General features: G+C 50.3%; 6 protein-coding genes across 6 annotated transcripts; 3 read left to right on the top strand and 3 right to left on the bottom strand.

Moving 5' to 3' along the window:
• Nucleotides 1-60: 60 nt before the first annotated feature.
• On the bottom strand, nucleotides 61-2612 carry PC9H_004082 (uncharacterized protein; the record flags this gene model as incomplete). Its single annotated transcript, XM_036773671.1, has 4 exons — nucleotides 61-1034; nucleotides 1086-2037; nucleotides 2087-2219; nucleotides 2275-2612. The coding sequence occupies 4 exons, from the start codon at nucleotides 2610-2612 to the stop codon at nucleotides 61-63; spliced, it is 2397 nt and encodes a 798-aa protein (XP_036635144.1).
• Nucleotides 2613-2917: 305 nt separating this feature from the next.
• Nucleotides 2918-3424, top strand: PC9H_004081 (uncharacterized protein; the record flags this gene model as incomplete). Its single annotated transcript, XM_036773670.1, has 2 exons — nucleotides 2918-3179; nucleotides 3237-3424. 2 exons carry the CDS (start codon nucleotides 2918-2920, stop codon nucleotides 3422-3424), a joined length of 450 nt encoding a protein of 149 aa, XP_036635143.1.
• A 111-nt stretch (nucleotides 3425-3535) lies between these two features.
• PEX10 (peroxisome biogenesis factor 10) lies at nucleotides 3536-4747 on the bottom strand (the record flags this gene model as incomplete). The annotated part of the gene is made up of 6 exons (XM_036773669.1): nucleotides 3536-3601; nucleotides 3648-4049; nucleotides 4100-4386; nucleotides 4434-4514; nucleotides 4567-4644; nucleotides 4696-4747. The coding sequence occupies 6 exons, from the start codon at nucleotides 4745-4747 to the stop codon at nucleotides 3536-3538; spliced, it is 966 nt and encodes a 321-aa protein (XP_036635142.1).
• Nucleotides 4748-5059: 312 nt separating this feature from the next.
• On the top strand, nucleotides 5060-5468 carry MGR2 (subunit of TIM23 translocase complex; the record flags this gene model as incomplete). Its single annotated transcript, XM_036773668.1, has 3 exons — nucleotides 5060-5130; nucleotides 5181-5274; nucleotides 5325-5468. The coding sequence occupies 3 exons, from the start codon at nucleotides 5060-5062 to the stop codon at nucleotides 5466-5468; spliced, it is 309 nt and encodes a 102-aa protein (XP_036635141.1).
• Nucleotides 5469-5723: 255 nt separating this feature from the next.
• SME1 (mRNA splicing protein sme1) lies at nucleotides 5724-6312 on the bottom strand (the record flags this gene model as incomplete). Its single annotated transcript, XM_036773667.1, has 5 exons — nucleotides 5724-5776; nucleotides 5828-5909; nucleotides 6075-6137; nucleotides 6196-6222; nucleotides 6274-6312. 5 exons carry the CDS (start codon nucleotides 6310-6312, stop codon nucleotides 5724-5726), a joined length of 264 nt encoding a protein of 87 aa, XP_036635140.1.
• A 166-nt stretch (nucleotides 6313-6478) lies between these two features.
• PC9H_004077 (uncharacterized protein) lies at nucleotides 6479-17709 on the top strand (the record flags this gene model as incomplete). Its single annotated transcript, XM_036773666.1, has 18 exons — nucleotides 6479-6484; nucleotides 6542-6788; nucleotides 6846-7410; nucleotides 7460-7544; nucleotides 7592-7686; nucleotides 7736-8988; nucleotides 9043-9330; nucleotides 9381-9456; nucleotides 9505-9858; nucleotides 9907-10362; nucleotides 10414-12304; nucleotides 12353-13059; nucleotides 13107-15505; nucleotides 15560-16615; nucleotides 16668-16828; nucleotides 16882-17074; nucleotides 17127-17408; nucleotides 17459-17709. 18 exons carry the CDS (start codon nucleotides 6479-6481, stop codon nucleotides 17707-17709), a joined length of 10365 nt encoding a protein of 3454 aa, XP_036635139.1.
• Nucleotides 17710-17766: the final 57 nt, after the last annotated feature.

Genomic DNA, 17766 nt, shown 5'->3' with positions numbered 1-17766 from the left:
AAGGTGAAATGAGTGCCAAGCGAGGAAAGTACCGACAGAAAGAAAGGAAGGAACCGAGGGCTATCGTGGTGCTGGGGTCGCCGCGGATTGCTGGTACACGTTGTAATATGGTGTTTGTTGCTGATAAGCCCCAGGTAATAAAGGGGCGGGCGTCCCAGGTGTAGGTGTCCCAGGAGCAGGTGTGCCAGGCGTGGAAGAGGGTTGGACGCCTTGGGCGGCGGAACTCCTAAGGTGCGCGGGCAACGTGGGCTGAACGACAGTTTGTCCAGCAACCGGAGGCTTCTGTGCTGAATACCCATTAGCGGTGGAAGGCCAGAGAGGCTGGCCGCCCTGCTGCTGGGTTTGATAGCCTTTGTTCGTGACGGTATTCGCAACAGCAGGGGTTCTCACAGGTTGAACCGGTGCTGCCGATGTTGATGCAAAAAAGCTGCCGTAAGAATTCGCTGTCGGTATCTGAGGCGTTTGTGTAGGTGTACCCCGTCCAGAGTTCGATCCACCCGCCACGCCTGTCGTATATTGAGGGGCATAGCTATACCAGGAGCCGTAAGACATTTGTCCTGTCGCAGCATAGGGGTAATTCTGGGGAGCATATGCTTGAGGTTGCTGAGTACCCGGCTGCTGCTGGTTGGCGTACGCGCTCGGATAGTAAGCGGCGCTCGATGCATGAGGCTTGAAGGTATACGATGTTGCGGCTTGAGGAGGTCGATACTGTTGAGCTGCGGCGCCATAAGCACCATATTGATAGTATGCAGGGGTGGGAGTGGATGGTGCGGCAGGAGTGGCTATCGTTGGGTTCACAGTTGTAGCGCTTGTGGTACCTGCCCCGACTTTGACTTTCACGGTAGTATTGTCATGCAATGCCATCGTCTTCTGTGCTGGAAGAGTACCATACCAACCGGGTGAAGCGGAAATTGGGATGGTTTTATACAACACTCGGAGTAGGGCGGGTGGTGGAATCAAAGGTGCTGACTCCGATTTGGACGACCTGGGTCTTAATGAGGCTAATAATTCTAACGAATCCATTATAGCTTTCGCTGTGCAGCGATTGAGCTCCTGTGGTCACAACTGCGAATCATTGGACTCACCTGTATCGAGTTCCTCTGATCCCTCGGCTACAACGTACTCCCTATTCAACAGACGCTTTCTTTGCAGCTTTTGCAATCGTACCAGGGCACGAGCATTTCGATCTAGTAACTCTTGCACGGCAGCCTCAAGTTCGAGACTATCCAAAGCTGACTTGATAACATCGACCTCTTCTGGGGGCAACAACTCTGTCAAAGCTTCCTCTAGTTCCGAGTCCTTCGACTGGCCTGCTTTGCGTAATTCGGGGTCAATATTATCGTCGTCGTCAACTTCTATAGCCGTAGCCCTGCTCTCCATATCTTCTAGGATATTGGCCTGGCGCTCTCTCCTCCGTTGTTCCTTTCTCCATAAAAACTCACCGAGCTGTTGTCGGCCCACCTCAGCTCCATCTTGACTGAACGTCGGAGCGAAACTAGCACATGGACCGTAGTCCAGAAATGAGCCTGTCGTTTTCACTCGACGAACGGGCCATGGCTTGGCCTTCAATGGGGGTGCTTTGAGATAGGTATACGAGCCAAGGCTTGGAACAACTGATGCGGTGGAGGAGGTTGATGGCTTGGAGGACGAAGCGGAAGAGGGTGCGACTGATATTGCAGTAGGGGCAGACGGTGTTGGTAAACTGACGACAAGTTCAGAAAGTCCAGTCGACAGGGCCTTGAGGGATTGAGGGTCCGAAGAGTTGTTGGCTAATGACGTCCACCACTCCCCTGTGGGGAGGCGCTGCTTCAGTGCGTATCTCTTTTGTTGACGCGGTGGTGACGAGGAGATATCTTCCTCGTCCGACTGAGTCTCCGGTAGGAGGGAGACCATATCTGACGGTATGGTAACATTATGGAATGAGGCTTCTTCAAAAAGAGAAAGCGCGACGTCGCAGAAACGGCGTTGCTGTATGGCGGGTTTGGAAGGTTTGGAACGCGACTGCGATGATATTGGAACCAGGTGTTGAATAGCAGACTAGAAAAGGCGTGAGAGTAGGTCAATCATTCGAGCTTTGGCGACGTACCCGTAAGGTGGATAATTTAGGACGTGGCGAATCTTCCTTCAGCAGCCAACGCAGTGAACGGTACTGTGGTGGTGATGCTCCATCTTCACTTGGAGAAGGAAAGACCCGGTCGAGCAGCCCCTGCGAATCAATCCTGGTGTTATGCCAGTCAGAACAGCTGACAATTCATGACAAATTTGAGCACTCACGTCTCCAATATGTCTGTTATTTTCTGTGCATCTTCTGGCGTAATCGGTATGTCTCCAGCAAGTGGAAGCACAGGTCGTTGGCTTGTTTGAGGCCGAGCTTCAGGGTGCTCTTCGTCTGGATGAGGTTCTGTAATGTCATTCTCCTCCTTTATCGCTGCGGAGTCAGTTTTGTGCTGCTTCGAAACAGGTTCATCGGAATCCGGCTGGTTGGGACGTTTGCGTTTCTTTGAGCCCGTTTTTGGGCGAGGAGGTGATGTGTTAGTCGCAGGTGTGATGGTGGTTGTGGAAGAAGATTCCTTTTCCTGGTTTTGGGTAGTCGACCGGGTTGCACGAGCCATCCTTATGCGAAATTATCGCCCAAAATATGAGCCGATGTGAGGAATAATGAGAGAGCAAGTCGAAGTGGCCTCGACGCGTTATTTGGTCGATCCCCGAGACGCGTCTGCAGAGATGAGTATAAACGCCGTGCTTGCGAGTGACGCTATTGGACTCGACGGTCTGGCAGGCAGATGACCGCAAACGGCCACACATCAGGTCACTTCACAAGCGGAGATTGTAAATTTCTAATGGGACACTACAAGTATTGAAACTCCGATTACTAGTGATTTTGGCATTAGTCTCTTTGGGCTTTCGTCTTCACAACATGGCTTCAGCAGCGAGGAAAGTCGCCCCAGCCGTACCCATCTTCAGAGCCCAGTTGCGCTCTCGGCAGGCGAATGGACACTCGATATTCATCCCACAAGTCCGGAAGCTTGTCTTCGAGTTCTGTGACAAGTGGCCCTCCTCTGCCAACACCCGCACCTACCTCCTCAACCACCTCGAGGACCTTGCACGCGAAAATCCGCACGTGGAAGTAGTGGTTAAGCAGCGAAATCAAAATGAACCTATTGTCCGTGGATTCTATCGTAAGTAATGGGCATATTCTCTACGCGCTCCGGTTTATCCAAATGTCTACTTTCTAGTCAACGGTCGAGATAAAGTCATCCCCCTCAACGAGTTCGAGGTCACGGGCATTCAAAAGAAGGTCCAGCTTCTACTCGACTCGTCTGGCGCGAAGATAAAATCACTGAAGCGTTCAACTGTGGAAAGTACAACGGAGGCAGCGAGGGGAATATGGAGCGGGCTTCACGCAGACAGACCGCAGTTGTAATTCACCCCTTCATATCTTACGGACTTGATCCTCGCAGTGCACCTGCTCACGCAGGACGATGGCAACTACCTCAGACTGCAGTCGAACTCTCGATCAATACAACCACAACGGCTACAAATTATAGATAGGTAACAAACGCGTCAAATTCAGTGACTGCCTGCACAGTGGGCATTCAGGCTGTAACGAGGTCAATAAACAATATCCAGAGACATGTTCAACTCACCTTTTCTCGTCCCCATCCGACAATGCAACTCCAACAAAACAGATGTCCACACTCCGTCGCGCAGCTATCCGTCCGCTCCTCCAAGCAAAGTGTGCAGTTCCGCGATGCCCGTAGCTCGGCTGGAATTGCGCGTATGTCAAGCATTGTACGTTCGTCTTCCTCCGCGGGTCGTGCCGGCTCAGCTTCTGGATCGATAAATTCCAGGAGAGATGATACGGGTTGATCGTCGATGTACAGTTCGTTATCCCTGTATGACGCCTGGGTTTTCCCCTTTGTTTGCGGTTGAGCACGAGCGGAGCGAATGTAAGTCAGGAGCCTGTAACACAGGCGGACGAGGATAAGGACTCCAAGTAGGGAATAAGAGGGCGGTCGGACGTGAGGGTTCTCGGGAATAGATGATAACTACCCTGGAATCAGTTTTTAGAGTTCAGTACCATGAACGGTATACGTACATGTCGTATGCCCAACACCCGCTTGATCAGGTCATGGTAAGACCCCTTCAGATAGAAGATGGACAGGTTGAGGTCTGTGGCAACTTCGATGTATATTGGAAGGGCTCTCAGCATGCTGGAAAGTTTATGTGGCAGTGAATCCAGCCGTGAACCGAAGCGGGCGATGATGTATGAAGGGAGTGTCGACAAGAGGATAAGAGCGGCGCGTGCCCGTGCGGTTGGTGCTCGTTCGGTGAATGCTGAATGTTGCCAGATATCCGTATACTCCTCGCCCAGAGTCTGCGTGGCTAACGTATTGTGAAGTTGGACACGATGATATGGTGCCGGTGCTCACCTCGCCCGGTGGTCAATCCATAATATGCTAAATTGACAAGTAGATCAACCTCCTTGTCCCAACGTGTGAGCCATCGACTGCCTATATTCCCCCGTCAGTCTTCACAATAGTCGTGGTCCTTGGAAGCTCCTGCCTAGCCATGAACGCAGGACATTATCTGTCTGATTCTTGAATGACGATACATGAATCAGGTCCCTCTGGTTGGCACGAACTAAACACGGTTTCAGCATCGGAATATGTCTCTATGACATGGCTCACGCACTAATCTGAGCTTGTTGCGCCGTAGGAAACGAGGAGGGTGCGCTTTGGGACATTTAGTGGGTATGGTGGAAGGAAATCATGCACTTGGCCGAACTGAGCCGGAGCGCGCGTGAAACAAAGTTGCGGCGTTTTCCCAAGTCTCTCAGTTCACTTACCAACTACAGCACCTCCAGCAAATTCTACCTCCTTCAGTATGCCTCCATCAATGGTTCCCCACTCAAACGAACCGTCAGTATGGCAAAAACGTATGTACAATAAACCCAATCATCCCAAGAAAATCGCGACCTGACTTTTATTTATAGTAAAGTTGGTAGTACTTGCTCTTGGTCGTGCAGACCCTATTTTGCTCACTGTACCGTCACAGGATGGGTGCATTGATGGGAAGTGGTGTCGGATTGACCATAGGCTTCATCTTTGGTTCATATAGCATCCTGAGGTGAGTGCATGCAAGTTTTCTCAAAAGAACCTCTATTAATATCATGGTAGAGGGGGAGCAGGTCCACGAGGAGCACTCTCGACACTGTCGCAATACATGCTTAGCAGTGCTGCTACGTTTTCTTTCTTCCTGGCTATTGGCTCGGTAGGTCCAGTTCTTGCGTTCAGTGGAGCCGGTCGGTTTATGTTGAATAGGTCATTCGCACGGACACATTAATTCCACCCCACCTTCAAGCCGTCCAGATGCAGTTAACGCCTGCAATGGTCCTGAGGTCGAGAATAGACGGCGCGAGGCTAGTGCGCGAAAGATGGGAGGCAGAAAGGAAGCGCGAAGCTTGAAGGAAGGCGACGCGGATGCTGCAACTACTGCAACACGGTCATTCACACCAACAAAACCTTTCGCGGCTTTCACGCTTGAAAGTAACGTCCGTCTGTGCCCTAATACTTAATCTTTATGTCCGCTTCTCACTTGCGCGTGAACATGAGCAAAATTCAGACAGTTCCGTACCGGGGGTCATTTTGCAAGGGAATAACGTAGTTTGTTACAGCATTTTACGGGTGAATGGAACAGATTCATGCTAAGGGTACAGGAAATTACACAATCTGCTGTATTAGCGTGATATTGTCTCCCTTGAGTAGAATACGTCCTGGATAATTGTGAGTGATCGTCGTCTACTCAAGAGTAGGTAAAAACAGACCCAAGTCCCGTCTGGGCTTCGCGTCCTTGACGAATACCTCGGCGGCATCATCTATCACTAGGTTCATGAATTCGTCAAATCCCTAGATGAACCAAGACCGTTAGCACTGGTCCTTCCTTGTCCCGACGCAGAAAAGGGGAAATGCCGCTGGCATATGTATGGGACAATGGTGTCAACAGGGCATCGCCTTCAATAAACCAATTCAACACCATTGGTGGTGTGCCAGATGCGAAGAGATTAGACGCACAATAATGGTCCCCTCGATACGCATCTCGATGTTATCGTACAGCCATATGACAACTTTGGTTCTCTACAGACAATGATCGATGGTCAGTCTCGCGTTTGGGGTAAAGATTCGTCGGACGTACTTGTTGCAGATTTTTGAAGATGACGTTCTAAAGCAAAGGTTAGCCAATCATGTATCATAAAGGCTACGAAAAACATACGATGGGCTGAACCATCACGCGTTGTTGACGTCCCGACATGGCTGGATTATGTTGAACGGGACGAGGACGAAAGTGATGAGTCGAAAGGGCAAGTTGCTTGCATAGGTTGAGGAACGTCTTACGTAACACAAATATGCCACTTTTGTAGGCGCGTTGCTAACACACCCTCTCATCCTTCTGCCAGACGCGTCCGCGTGCAGTAAACATGGAGGTGAGTAGCTCGTTGCAAGCTTCTCGGTCATAGACGCGCTGATACCTTGCTTCATAGGCCTTCGCCTCAAACAGCTCGTCGACGGCAGCCGCCGTGACATTCATCACATTTGTTCAAGACCTCAAGAAGAAAACGAAAGCATGGGGTCCAATGATAGAACTATGCGCCAGCGGAGAGAAAACGTTAGAACGTTTCAGATACCAATTTCCGGACGACTGGCTGTATAGCGACCAGCTTCGAGGCGAATGGAGTGCATACAACGAGATATTGAAACGGAAGAACGACTCCATTCAAGAACAACTTGGTGTGTTTCATTCAGATATGAACAACTACATAACATGAAACCTCTTCCAAAACATAGCTGGGTTACAACTGAAGATTGTTGCTGAAGACAAGATAGTCGAGAACAAGATTAACGATGTCATTGTCGAGTGGGAGCAGAGTCGGCCCGTGCAAGGCAGTTTGCGCGCGGATACGGCTATGAATACTATCAACGTACTCGAGGGAAAGATCACTCGCGTTGCGGAAGAGTACGACCTCGTCTGCCGAGCGAAAGAGGCCCTTGATCTCGAATTAACGCGTCATACCCGCTTGGAGCCTGTCTTCGAGGAATTACGCGACTTGAAGGCCGTCTGGACAGCGCTATCGGGTGTATGGAACCAGATTGGGGAGTTGAGGGAACTTGCGTGGGCGACGGTGCAGCCGAGGAAGCTACGTCAGCAAATTGATGGCCTGCTCTCGTCGACGAAGGAAATGCCAACACGGATGAGGCAGTATGCCGCTTTCGAATACGTGCAAGATGTGTTGAGGGGTTTATTGAAGTCGAATTCATTGATTTCGGAGCTGAAGAGTGAGGCGTTGAAGGATAGGCATTGGAAGCAGCTCTTCAAGGTGTTGAAGCTGCCTGCTCAGATCAGTCTGACCTTGTGCGTCACTCTCCCGGATTACTTTGAGTGTTACTGAAAGGCGAACTAGAATGGTGTTAGGCAACGTTTATGACTTGGATTTGAAGAGGAATGAAGCTTTGATCAAAGAAGTGATCATCCAAGCTCAGGGAGAGGTGCGTCGTCTGTCACTGGGGTCAACCTCCTTACTGACTCTGTTTAGATGGCCCTCGAAGAGTACATCAAACAAGTCAAGGAAGTTTGGACGAACTACACTCTTGACCTGGTCAACTACCAGAACAAGTGCCGTTTGATTCGGTAGGCCAATCTGTCGTACTTCAATACAAGTACCTAACATTATTCTTAGCGGATGGGATGATTTATTCACCAAGTGCGGCGAGAACTTGAATTCCTTGACGGCGATGAAGCTTTCGCCCTATTACAAGGTGTTCGAAGAAGAGGCGAGTTCATGGGAAGAGAAGCTCAACAGGATCCACGTCCTCTTCGACGTTTGGATTGACGTGCAGCGCCAGTGGGTTTACCTCGAAGGCATCTTCTCCGGCAGCGCCGATATTAAGCATCTCCTTCCCGTCGAGAGCGCTCGTTTCCAGAACATCAACACCGAATTCCTCACCGTGATGAAGAAGGTTTACAAGTCCCCCTTCATCCTCGATGTCATGAACATCCAAGGCATACAGAAGAGTCTCGAACGTTTGGCTGACCAGCTCAACAAAATCCAGAAGGCTCTTGGAGAATACCTAGAGCGGGAGCGTTCTTCCTTCCCCCGCTTCTATTTTGTTGGTGACGAAGATCTTCTCGAAATCATCGGTAACAGCAAAGACATCCTACGCATCATGAAGCATCTGAAGAAGATGTTCGCGGGTATCTCCAATGTTAGGCTCGACGAGGACCTCACCCAGATTCAAAGCATGTCGTCGAGGGAAGGTGAAGAAGTGCAATTCACGGAGCCCATCTTACTCAAGGATTACCCGAAGATCAACGACTGGCTAGCCAAGATTGAGTCTATGATGCAGGTTTCACTCGCTAACCTGTTGACTGACGCCGTCACCGAGCTGGAAACATTCTTTGGCAACGGGTCGAAGCTACAAATGGAACCATTGATCGAGTGGATGGAGAAGTATCCCGCTCAACTTGTCACGTTGGCGATCCAAATTGCTTGGACAACCTCTGTCGAGGCATCACTAGAGGCTTCCCAACCCCCGGAGGAAGCTCTCGACACTACGCATCAAGCACTCGACCTCCTGGCTGATATCGTCCTCCGAGAGCTGAGCGCCGTCACCCGTCGCAAGTGCGAACATCTCATTACCGAACTCGTCCATCAGCGTGATGTCATTCGATTGCTTATCCAACAACGTGTCCTTGACTCGAAGAACTTCACTTGGTTGTACCAAATGCGCTTCTACCTGAACAAGTCCGATGAGAACCCCCTGGAAAGACTCGCGATCAAAGTCGCTGATGCTTCGTTCCCTTACGGCTGGGAGTATCTTGGTGTCCCCGACCGACTCGTCCAAACCCCATTGACGGACCGTGTTTACTTGACGCTGACGCAAGCACTAGATACTCAACTCGGAGGCGCGCCCTTCGGACCCGCTGGAACTGGTGTGTTTCTAATATATTTCTGTCTGTTGTATTGTCCAACATATACCACAATAGGCAAGACCGAGTCCGTCAAGGCTCTCGGAGTTCAACTTGGTCGGTTTGTGCTGGTGTTCTGCTGTGACGAAACCTTCGATTTCCAGGCTATGGGTCGAATCTTCATTGGGTTGTGTCAAGTCGGTGCCTGGGGATGTTTTGACGAGTTCAATCGACTGGAAGAGCGCATTCTTAGTGCCGTTTCGCAGCAAGTTCAGACTATCCAACAAGGTCTTTCTTTGGTAGCGAAGAATCCCAATACGGAGATCGAACTTGTTGGCAAGAGTTTGAAACTCAACAAGAATATGGGTAAGGGCAAGTTCATTTTAGCCATGGACACAGTGCTTATATTTTACCAGGTATATTCATCACGACTAACCCTAATTATGCCGGTCGTTCTCAACTCCCTCCAAATCTTACGAAGCTCTTCAGACCGTAAGTCATACTTCGAATTGTCAGCGAAGCCTCTAAATCCCACTTCAGAATGGCCATGACACGACCCGATCGAGAATTAATCGCCCAGGTCATGTTGTTCTCTCAAGGTTTCCGTACCGCCGAATCTCTCGCGTCGAAGATCGTCCCGTTCTTCAACCTTTGCGACGAACAACTCTCTCCTCAGCCCCATTACGACTTCGGTTTGCGGGCGTTGAAAGCCGTCTTGTCCAGCGCTGGTATCCTTAAACGTGAACGCCTGATAAGTGACAAGGCTGCCGAGTCCGAAGATCCCAATTTCGGGGGCCTCTCCGACATCATTTCAGAGCAAATTATCCTCATTCAGAGTGTCACTGAGACAATCGTTCCGAAGCTGGTCGCTGACGATGTTCCTCTTCTAACAAGGTACTACTTCTATAACAAGTGTTTTTTCTATGTTTAATCCCCTCCCAGTCTCTTAGCAGACGTGTTCCCGGGCGTTGACTACGAGCCCGTGGATTTAGATGCCCTCAGGCAAGAAATTCTTAAGGTCTGCGCTGACCGCCGTTTGGAGACAGGAGATCGTTGGATTGCGAAGATTCTGCAGCTATATCAGATCCAGAAGATCCAACATGGACTGATGATGGTTGGCCCGTCTGGAAGCGGGAAGACCCAAGCTTGGCAGGTTTTGCTTGCGGCATTGGCCCGACTAGATGGAACAGAGGGCGTGTCATATGTTATTGATCCCAAGGCCATGCACAAGGATGCGCTCTACGGCACATTGGATCCAACTACGCGAGAATGGAATGATGGTCTTTTCACGCATATCCTACGTAAGATCGTCGATGATGTCCGTGGCGAGAGCAGCAAACGTCATTGGATTATCTTTGACGGTGACGTTGATCCAGAATGGGTCGAGAATTTGAACAGGTACGTGATTGGTTTGGGGTTAAAAGCTGGAAGTTAACTCGTTCATCATAGTGTTCTGGACGACAACAAGCTCCTGACGTTACCCAACGGAGAACGTCTGAATCTTCCTCCTAATGTACGGATCATGTTCGAGGTCGAGCATCTCAGATATGCAACCCTCGCCACCGTCAGTCGTTGCGGGATGATTTGGTTTAGCGACGACGTGGTCACGCCGTCGATGGTCTATCAAAATTACCTGGCCACATTGTCCACGAACCCTCTTGATGCAGACGATGAAGACGCTGCCGACACTCTCCGCCGTCGTACTGAGCCAAGCGCCACCGATGCCGCGTCATCCCCGCACCTCAACACGCAGAAACTCATCGCGACTATCTTGGAGCGTTACTTCGAACCTGGCGATCTCGTTAGCTCGGCTCTCGAATTCGCAGAATCAATCGAACATATTATGGACTTCACCGTGACACGCGCCCTGAACACTCTCTTTTCGCTGATCAATAAGACAGTCCGCAATGTCATCGAGTACAACATCCAACACTCCGATTTCCCTCTGGCCCCTGAGCGTGTTGAACAATACGTTACCAAGAGGCTTTTGATCAGCATCATTTGGGCCTTTTCTGGGGATGCGAAGTTGGACCTTCGCGCGGAAATGGGCGAGTTTCTACGCACTCGGACTGGCATTGATTTGCCTCCAATGGCCTCAGGCAGTTCTCTCATCGATTTCGACGTTCAAGTTAACACTGGAGAATGGGCCGGTTGGCAGTCTCGAGTACCCAGCATCGAAATCGACTCCCATGCAGTTACTGCCTCAGACGTCGTCGTACCTACGATCGACACGGTCAGACATGAGGAAGTGCTATACTCGTGGCTATCTGAACATAAGCCCCTCATGTTGTGTGGGCCACCGGGTTCCGGGAAGACCATGACGTTGTTCAGTGCTCTCAGAAAGCTGCCAGACATGGAGGTGGTTGGCCTGAATTTCTCCAGTGCAACTACTCCGGAGTTGATTTTGAAGACATTCGAGCAATATTGCGAGTATCGGAAGACTCCGAACGGCGTCCTCCTTTCTCCTGTTCAAATTGGAAGATGGCTTGTCGTGTTCTGCGATGAAATCAATCTTCCAGCTCCAGACAAGTACGGTACCCAACGCGTTATCTCTTTCATTCGCCAGCTCGTAGAATGTGGCGGCTTTTGGCGCTCTAGCGACATGGCATGGGTGAAACTCGAACGAATCCAGTTTGTCGGTGCCTGCAACCCTCCTACAGACCCCGGTCGAGTGCCCCTTACGCATCGATTCCTCCGTCACGCCCCTCTTGTCATGGTGGACTATCCTGGCGAAATCTCTCTCAAACAGATCTATGGAACGTATAATCGTGCTGCCCTTAAAGTTCTACCTTCTCTGAGGGCGTACGCGGAACCCCTTACAGACGCCATGGTGACGTTCTACCTTGCATCTCAGAAGAGGTTTACCACGGACGTACAAGCCCATTATGTGTACAGTCCTCGTGAGCTGACACGGTGGGTGCGAGGTATATATGAGGCGATCAAACCCCTTGAAACACTCTCGGTCGAGGGTTTGGTCCGAATTTGGGCTCATGAGGCTCTACGTCTTTTCCAAGATCGACTTGTGACCGAGGATGAGAAACAATGGACCGATGAAAACATTGATTCAGTTGCGACAGAACATTTCCCCACTATCAACCGTGAGGAAGCGCTGGGACGACCAATTCTGTTCTCCAACTGGACATCCAAACACTACATCCCAGTCGACAGGGAGACGCTTCGAGAATATACGAAAGCCCGCCTCAGAGTGTTCTATGAAGAGGAATTGGACGTACCTTTGGTCCTCTTCAATGACGTACTGGATCATGTCCTGCGGATTGATCGTGTGTTCCGACAAATACAAGGACATCTTCTGCTAATCGGTGTCAGTGGAAGTGGCAAGGTAAGCAACTTTATGTCACACCATCATTGATAGTGACGATTTCTTTAGACAACGCTCTCCCGTTTCGTAGCCTGGATGAACGGCTTGAGCATATTCCAAATCAAGGTTTCGAACAAGTATACCGGTGATGACTTTGACGAAGATCTTCGGACGGTTCTTAGACGTGCAGGATGCAAAAGCGAGAAAATTTGCTTCATCATGGACGAGTCCAACGTGCTCGACTCTGGTTTCCTAGAACGCATGAACACGTTATTGGCGAACGCAGAAGTTCCAGGTCTATTCGAAGGGGATGAACATGCGGCGCTCATGACAGCGTGCAAAGAGGGATCACAACGTGACGGCTTGATGCTAGACTCGCACGAAGAGTTGTATCGTTGGTTCACGCAGCAGGTCGCCAAAAATCTGCACGTCGTGTTCACGATGAACCCTCCTGCCAATGGCTTAGCTTCCAGAGCCGCAACCTCGCCAGCTCTGTTCAATCGCTGTGTTCTTGATTGGTTCGGAGATTGGTCCGACCAGGCGTTCTATCAAGTCGGGATGGAGTTCACCCACACTCTTGATATGGATTTACCATCCTACAACCCCCCTGTCAACTTTCCTATTGCCTACAGGGGCTTACAAATTCCACCCACCCACCGTACCGCCGTGGTCAATGCTCTCGTACACGTACATGCCTCGCTGCACGCCATTAATCAACGACTCAGTCGACGTCAAGGCCGGTACAACTATGTTACACCTCGGCACTACCTTGATTTGTGAGTCTCGCACTATCTGAAATTCGAGTAACTGAACCCGCCAATAGCATCAATCACTACGTACGACTGTACAATGAGAAGCGCGACGAGCTAGAAGAGCAACAACGCCATCTACACGTTGGTTTGGATAAGCTCCGCGATACTGTGACTCAGGTCGAAGAGCTGCGGAAGAGTCTTGCTTTGAAACGCTCCCAACTCCAGGCCAAGGATGCTGAAGCTAATGAGAAGCTGAAACGCATGGTAGCCGACCAACAGGAAGCTGAGCAAAAGAAATCTGCCTCCATTCAAATCCAAGCAGCCTTGGTAGAGCAAGATCGCCATATCGAACAACGACGGGCCGTGGTTATGGCAGACTTGGCCGATGCGGAGCCTGCAGTGCTGGATGCTCAATCAGCCGTCGGCAACATCAAGCGCCAGCACCTTCAAGAGGTTCGTGCTATGGCTAATCCCCCAGAAGCTGTCAAGCTTGCCATGGAATCTGTCTGCACCGTCCTCGGCCATAAAATCGATAGTTGGCGAACCGTGCAAGGAATTATTCGTCGAGACGACTTCATTCAGCGGATTGTCAATTTCGATACGACAAACCAGATGACCAGGCAAGTTCGCGAGATGATGAAAAAGGATTTCCTCAGTAGGCCATCGTTCAACTTCGAGACAGTCCAGCGCGCAAGTAGAGCATGTGGGCCTCTTGTCAAATGGGTAATCGCCCAGGTTCGGTTCTCCGAAATCTTGGATAAGGTGGAGCCACTGCGCAACGAGGTGCAATCATTGGAAACCCAGGCAGAGACGACCAAGAAACAGGCTGCTGCCATTATCCAGATGATAGCTGAGCTAGAGGCGAAGATCAAGACATACAAAGAGGAATACGCGCTTCTCATCAGCGAAACGCAAGCTATCAAGTCGGAAATGGAGAGGGTACAGAGCAAAGTAGACCGCAGCATGAAACTTCTAGAGAGTTTGTCTTCCGAGCGTGGCCGATGGGAATCCGGAAGCCGTACCTTCGATGCTGAGATGAGTACTATCGTCGGAGACGTCCTTCTCTCTGCTGCTTTCCTTGCGTACGGCGGCTTCTTCGACCAGCATTATCGCGAGGTCATGTGGCAGGAATGGTCTAACCACTTGGTCGAGGCGAACGTCAAGTTCAAACCTGAACTCTCCTTCACGGAATATCTATCCACTGCGGACGATCGTTTAAGTTGGCAATCCAAGTCGCTACCCTCTGATAACCTCACTACCGAAAATGCCATCATGCTCAAACGTTTCAACCGATACCCTCTCATCATCGATCCTACAGGCCAAGCGACGAAATTCTTGCTTAATGAATACAAGGAGCGCAAAATCACTGTCACCAGCTTCTTGGACGACGCGTTCCTCAAGGTTTTAGAGAGTGCTCTTCGTTTCGGTAGTCCTCTCTTGATTCAAGACGTCGAGCACCTTGACCCTATCCTCAATGCCGTTCTAAACAAAGAGATCCGACGCACCGGCGGTCGTGTCCTTATTCGACTAGGAAACCAGGACATCGATTTCTCCCCATCATTCACAATGTTCCTCTCCACTAGGGACCCATCGGTAGAGTTCTCCCCAGATATCTGCAGTCGTGTGACGTTTGTCAATTTCACCATGACGCGTAGCAGCCTCCAGAGTCAGTCCTTGGATCAGGTACTCAAGGTTGAGCGGCCAGACACGGAGCGCAAACGAACAGATCTCATGAAGGTTCAAGGTGAATTCAAACTACGTCTTCGGACTCTCGAGAAATTGCTTTTGCAAGCCCTCAACGAATCGTCGGGGAACATCCTTGATGACGACAAAGTCATCGACACCTTGGAAACCCTCAAACGAGAAGCAGCGGATATCACCGCCAAAGTAGAGGAAACAGAAGTTGTCATGAAAGAAGTAGAGCAAGTTACGGCGGAGTATCTTCCATTGGCCCAAGCCTGCAGTTCGGTGTTCTTTGTCTTGGAACAGCTGAACCTCGTGAACCACTTCTATCAGTTCTCGTTGCATTTCTTCCTCGACATCTTCGACTACGTCCTCCACCACAACCCAAATCTCAAGAACGTCTCGGACTATGGTCAGCGCCGGGATATCTTGCTCAACGACCTCTTCTTGGTCTTATACAGGCGTACCTCAAGAGCGCTTCTCCACCGCGACCAGGTGATGTTGGCAGTACTGCTGGCACAAGTGAAACTTCGCGGCATCGAAGAGATTGGTGACGAACTTGAATTCCTTTTGGAGAGTGGGGAAGGCGTCGCGACTACCTCAAACTCCTCTACTCAAAGCAACGTCCTTACCACTGAACAAATCCACCGACTTGATAACTACGCGAAACACTCAATCTTCAAGCCCGTACAATCACACCTCATTGAAAACGAAGATGCTTGGCTCCCTTTCTTATCTTCCGCCGTACCAGAGAGTTGTGTGCCAACGCCGTGGTCGCCTGGAACTCGTACGTAGTCAGTTCATCATTCACGATCTACGTTGACACTAACACCCAAACCAGCCGTCATGGAGGCCATACGCGCGTTACTGATCATCAAATGCTTTAGGCCCGATCGCTTGCTGCAAGCTACAGCAAATTTCGTTCGAGTAGCGTTCGACCTCGACCTTTCAGCTGAAGCCAGCTTCGACTTGGGTAGTATGGTCACGGATGAGGTCCCCCCTACATCGCCAATAGCGCTGGTCTCTGTCACAGGCTATGATGCAAGTTATAAAGTCGAGAATCTCATCAAAAACACAGGAAGCCGCTCTGCTTCTGTGGCCATGGGCTCTCAAGAAGGGTTCACGCTTGCTGACCAGGCTATTGCTACTGCATCTCGACAAGGAACTTGGGTCTTACTGAAGAACGTCCACCTCGCGCCTTCGTGGCTAGGTCAACTTGAGAAGAAGCTTCAGACGCTTAACCCTAATCGCAACTTCCGTCTATTCATTACCATGGAAGCCAACCCTTCAATTCCGGTCAACATTCTCCGTCAATCCCGTTTAATCATGAACGAACCTCCTCCTGGGATCAAAGCGAACTTGGTTGACTCGTTGCGCTCCATTCCTTCTGCGCGATTATCTCAAGGACCTGCTGAGAAAGTTCGCCTGTACTTCCTCCTCGCTTGGTTCCATGCCGTTATACAAGAACGACTCCGCTATGCGCCCTTAGGTTGGAGCAAGATCTATGACTTCAACGATTCCGATATGTCGGCTGCTTTTGGCATGATCGACACTTGGCTCGCTTCTGTGTCAAAGGGTAGAGCAAACATCAATCCAGCCACAATACCGTGGGATGCTCTTCGGTCTCTTATCAAGCAGTCCGTCTACGGAGGCCGAGTAGATAGTGAATTCGATCAGCGAATCCTGGATGCCTTCGTTGACGGGTTATTCACCGCATCAGCATACGATGTTGATTTCGCTTTGGTACCAAGCCTGGGTAGAGACGAAGTATTGGGCATTCCCGATGGCACCAAAATGGAGCACTTCCTTACTTGGGTTCACGGTTTACCGGATCGCGAGCCACCGTCCTGGCTTAGCTTACCTCCGACGGCCGAACGAGTTATAGCCATCGCTCAAGGTGAACTCACTTTTGTTGCAGAAAAGAGCGTTCTAATCTCTCTTCTTCCAAGGCAACGAGCTCCTGGGGAAACTTCGTAAAATGCGGATGTTGACTGACGATGATGATGGGGCCACAGTCAGTGGGCCTTCAAAGGCGGAATCATCACAACAACCTGCTTGGATGAGAACATTATATGAGCGTTGCCGTGAATGGCTTGGAGTGCTGCCAACGGTGAGTATTTCATCTTGCGTTAGCCTGGATGTTAGACTGACTAGTGCCTCTAGAAATTCAACACTCTCACCAGTCAGAACGCTGAAAGTCAAGATCCTCTCTACCGCTTGTTTGCTAGAGAAGGTTTCATTGGACGTAAACTTCTCGACCAAGTGCAGAAAGACCTCAGTGACGTCACCAAAGTTTGTCAAGGGGACCTCAAGCAGACGAATCACTTGCGAACATTGATGAGTACCCTTACCAAAGGCAAGTTCTCTATACCGAGGCACGGACAGCCGAATGAACTAACATTGTTTAGGTACAATCCCCGACCATTGGCGTCGTTATAAGGTCAACAAGGCGATGACTGTATCAGGATGGGTCTCGGACTTTGCTCGCAGACTTTCACAGTTGGACACCATCTCTGGCCTTGAAAATCTTGACAACGTAGAGGTCTGGCTCGGAGGTCTCTTCTTCCCGGAAGCCTACATCACGGCGACTCGACAAGCTGTGGCTCATCGAAAGAGATGGAGTCTCGAAACATTGCATATGCGACTTGATATCGAACGCGTTAACGACCCTGAAGCATTCATCATTGATGGTATGTATTCGCGGGCTATCGTTCTTCACCGTATTCTCAATATTTTATAGGGTTGGCATTGGAAGGGGCTGCTTGGGTGTCGGATAGGCTTGAGCTCAATGATGGAGCTGCCGTCAGACTGAATGCCTCGCAGATCCGTTGGGTTCAGGTCGACCCCTCATCCAACGAGAATCTTGTCAATCTCCCGGTCTATCTGAACGCAGATAGGAGCGACGTCTTGTTCACCATAGACTTGCCATTCGACCTTAGTGCTGGCGCTTTGGTTTCCACTCGCGCAGTTTGCTTGACTGCTGGCGGTTAATTTGTATCAACGATTATCAATACGGACGCACGCCCACTACTAGATCTTTCCTTTACA

This window comes from Pleurotus ostreatus (genome assembly GCF_014466165.1).
Source record: "Pleurotus ostreatus strain PC9 chromosome Unknown scaffold_2, whole genome shotgun sequence".
In the NCBI taxonomy this organism is placed as follows: domain Eukaryota; kingdom Fungi; phylum Basidiomycota; class Agaricomycetes; order Agaricales; family Pleurotaceae; genus Pleurotus; species Pleurotus ostreatus.
Note: the sequence above shows the minus strand (reverse complement) of the source record. Positions and strands in the feature narration are given on the sequence as shown.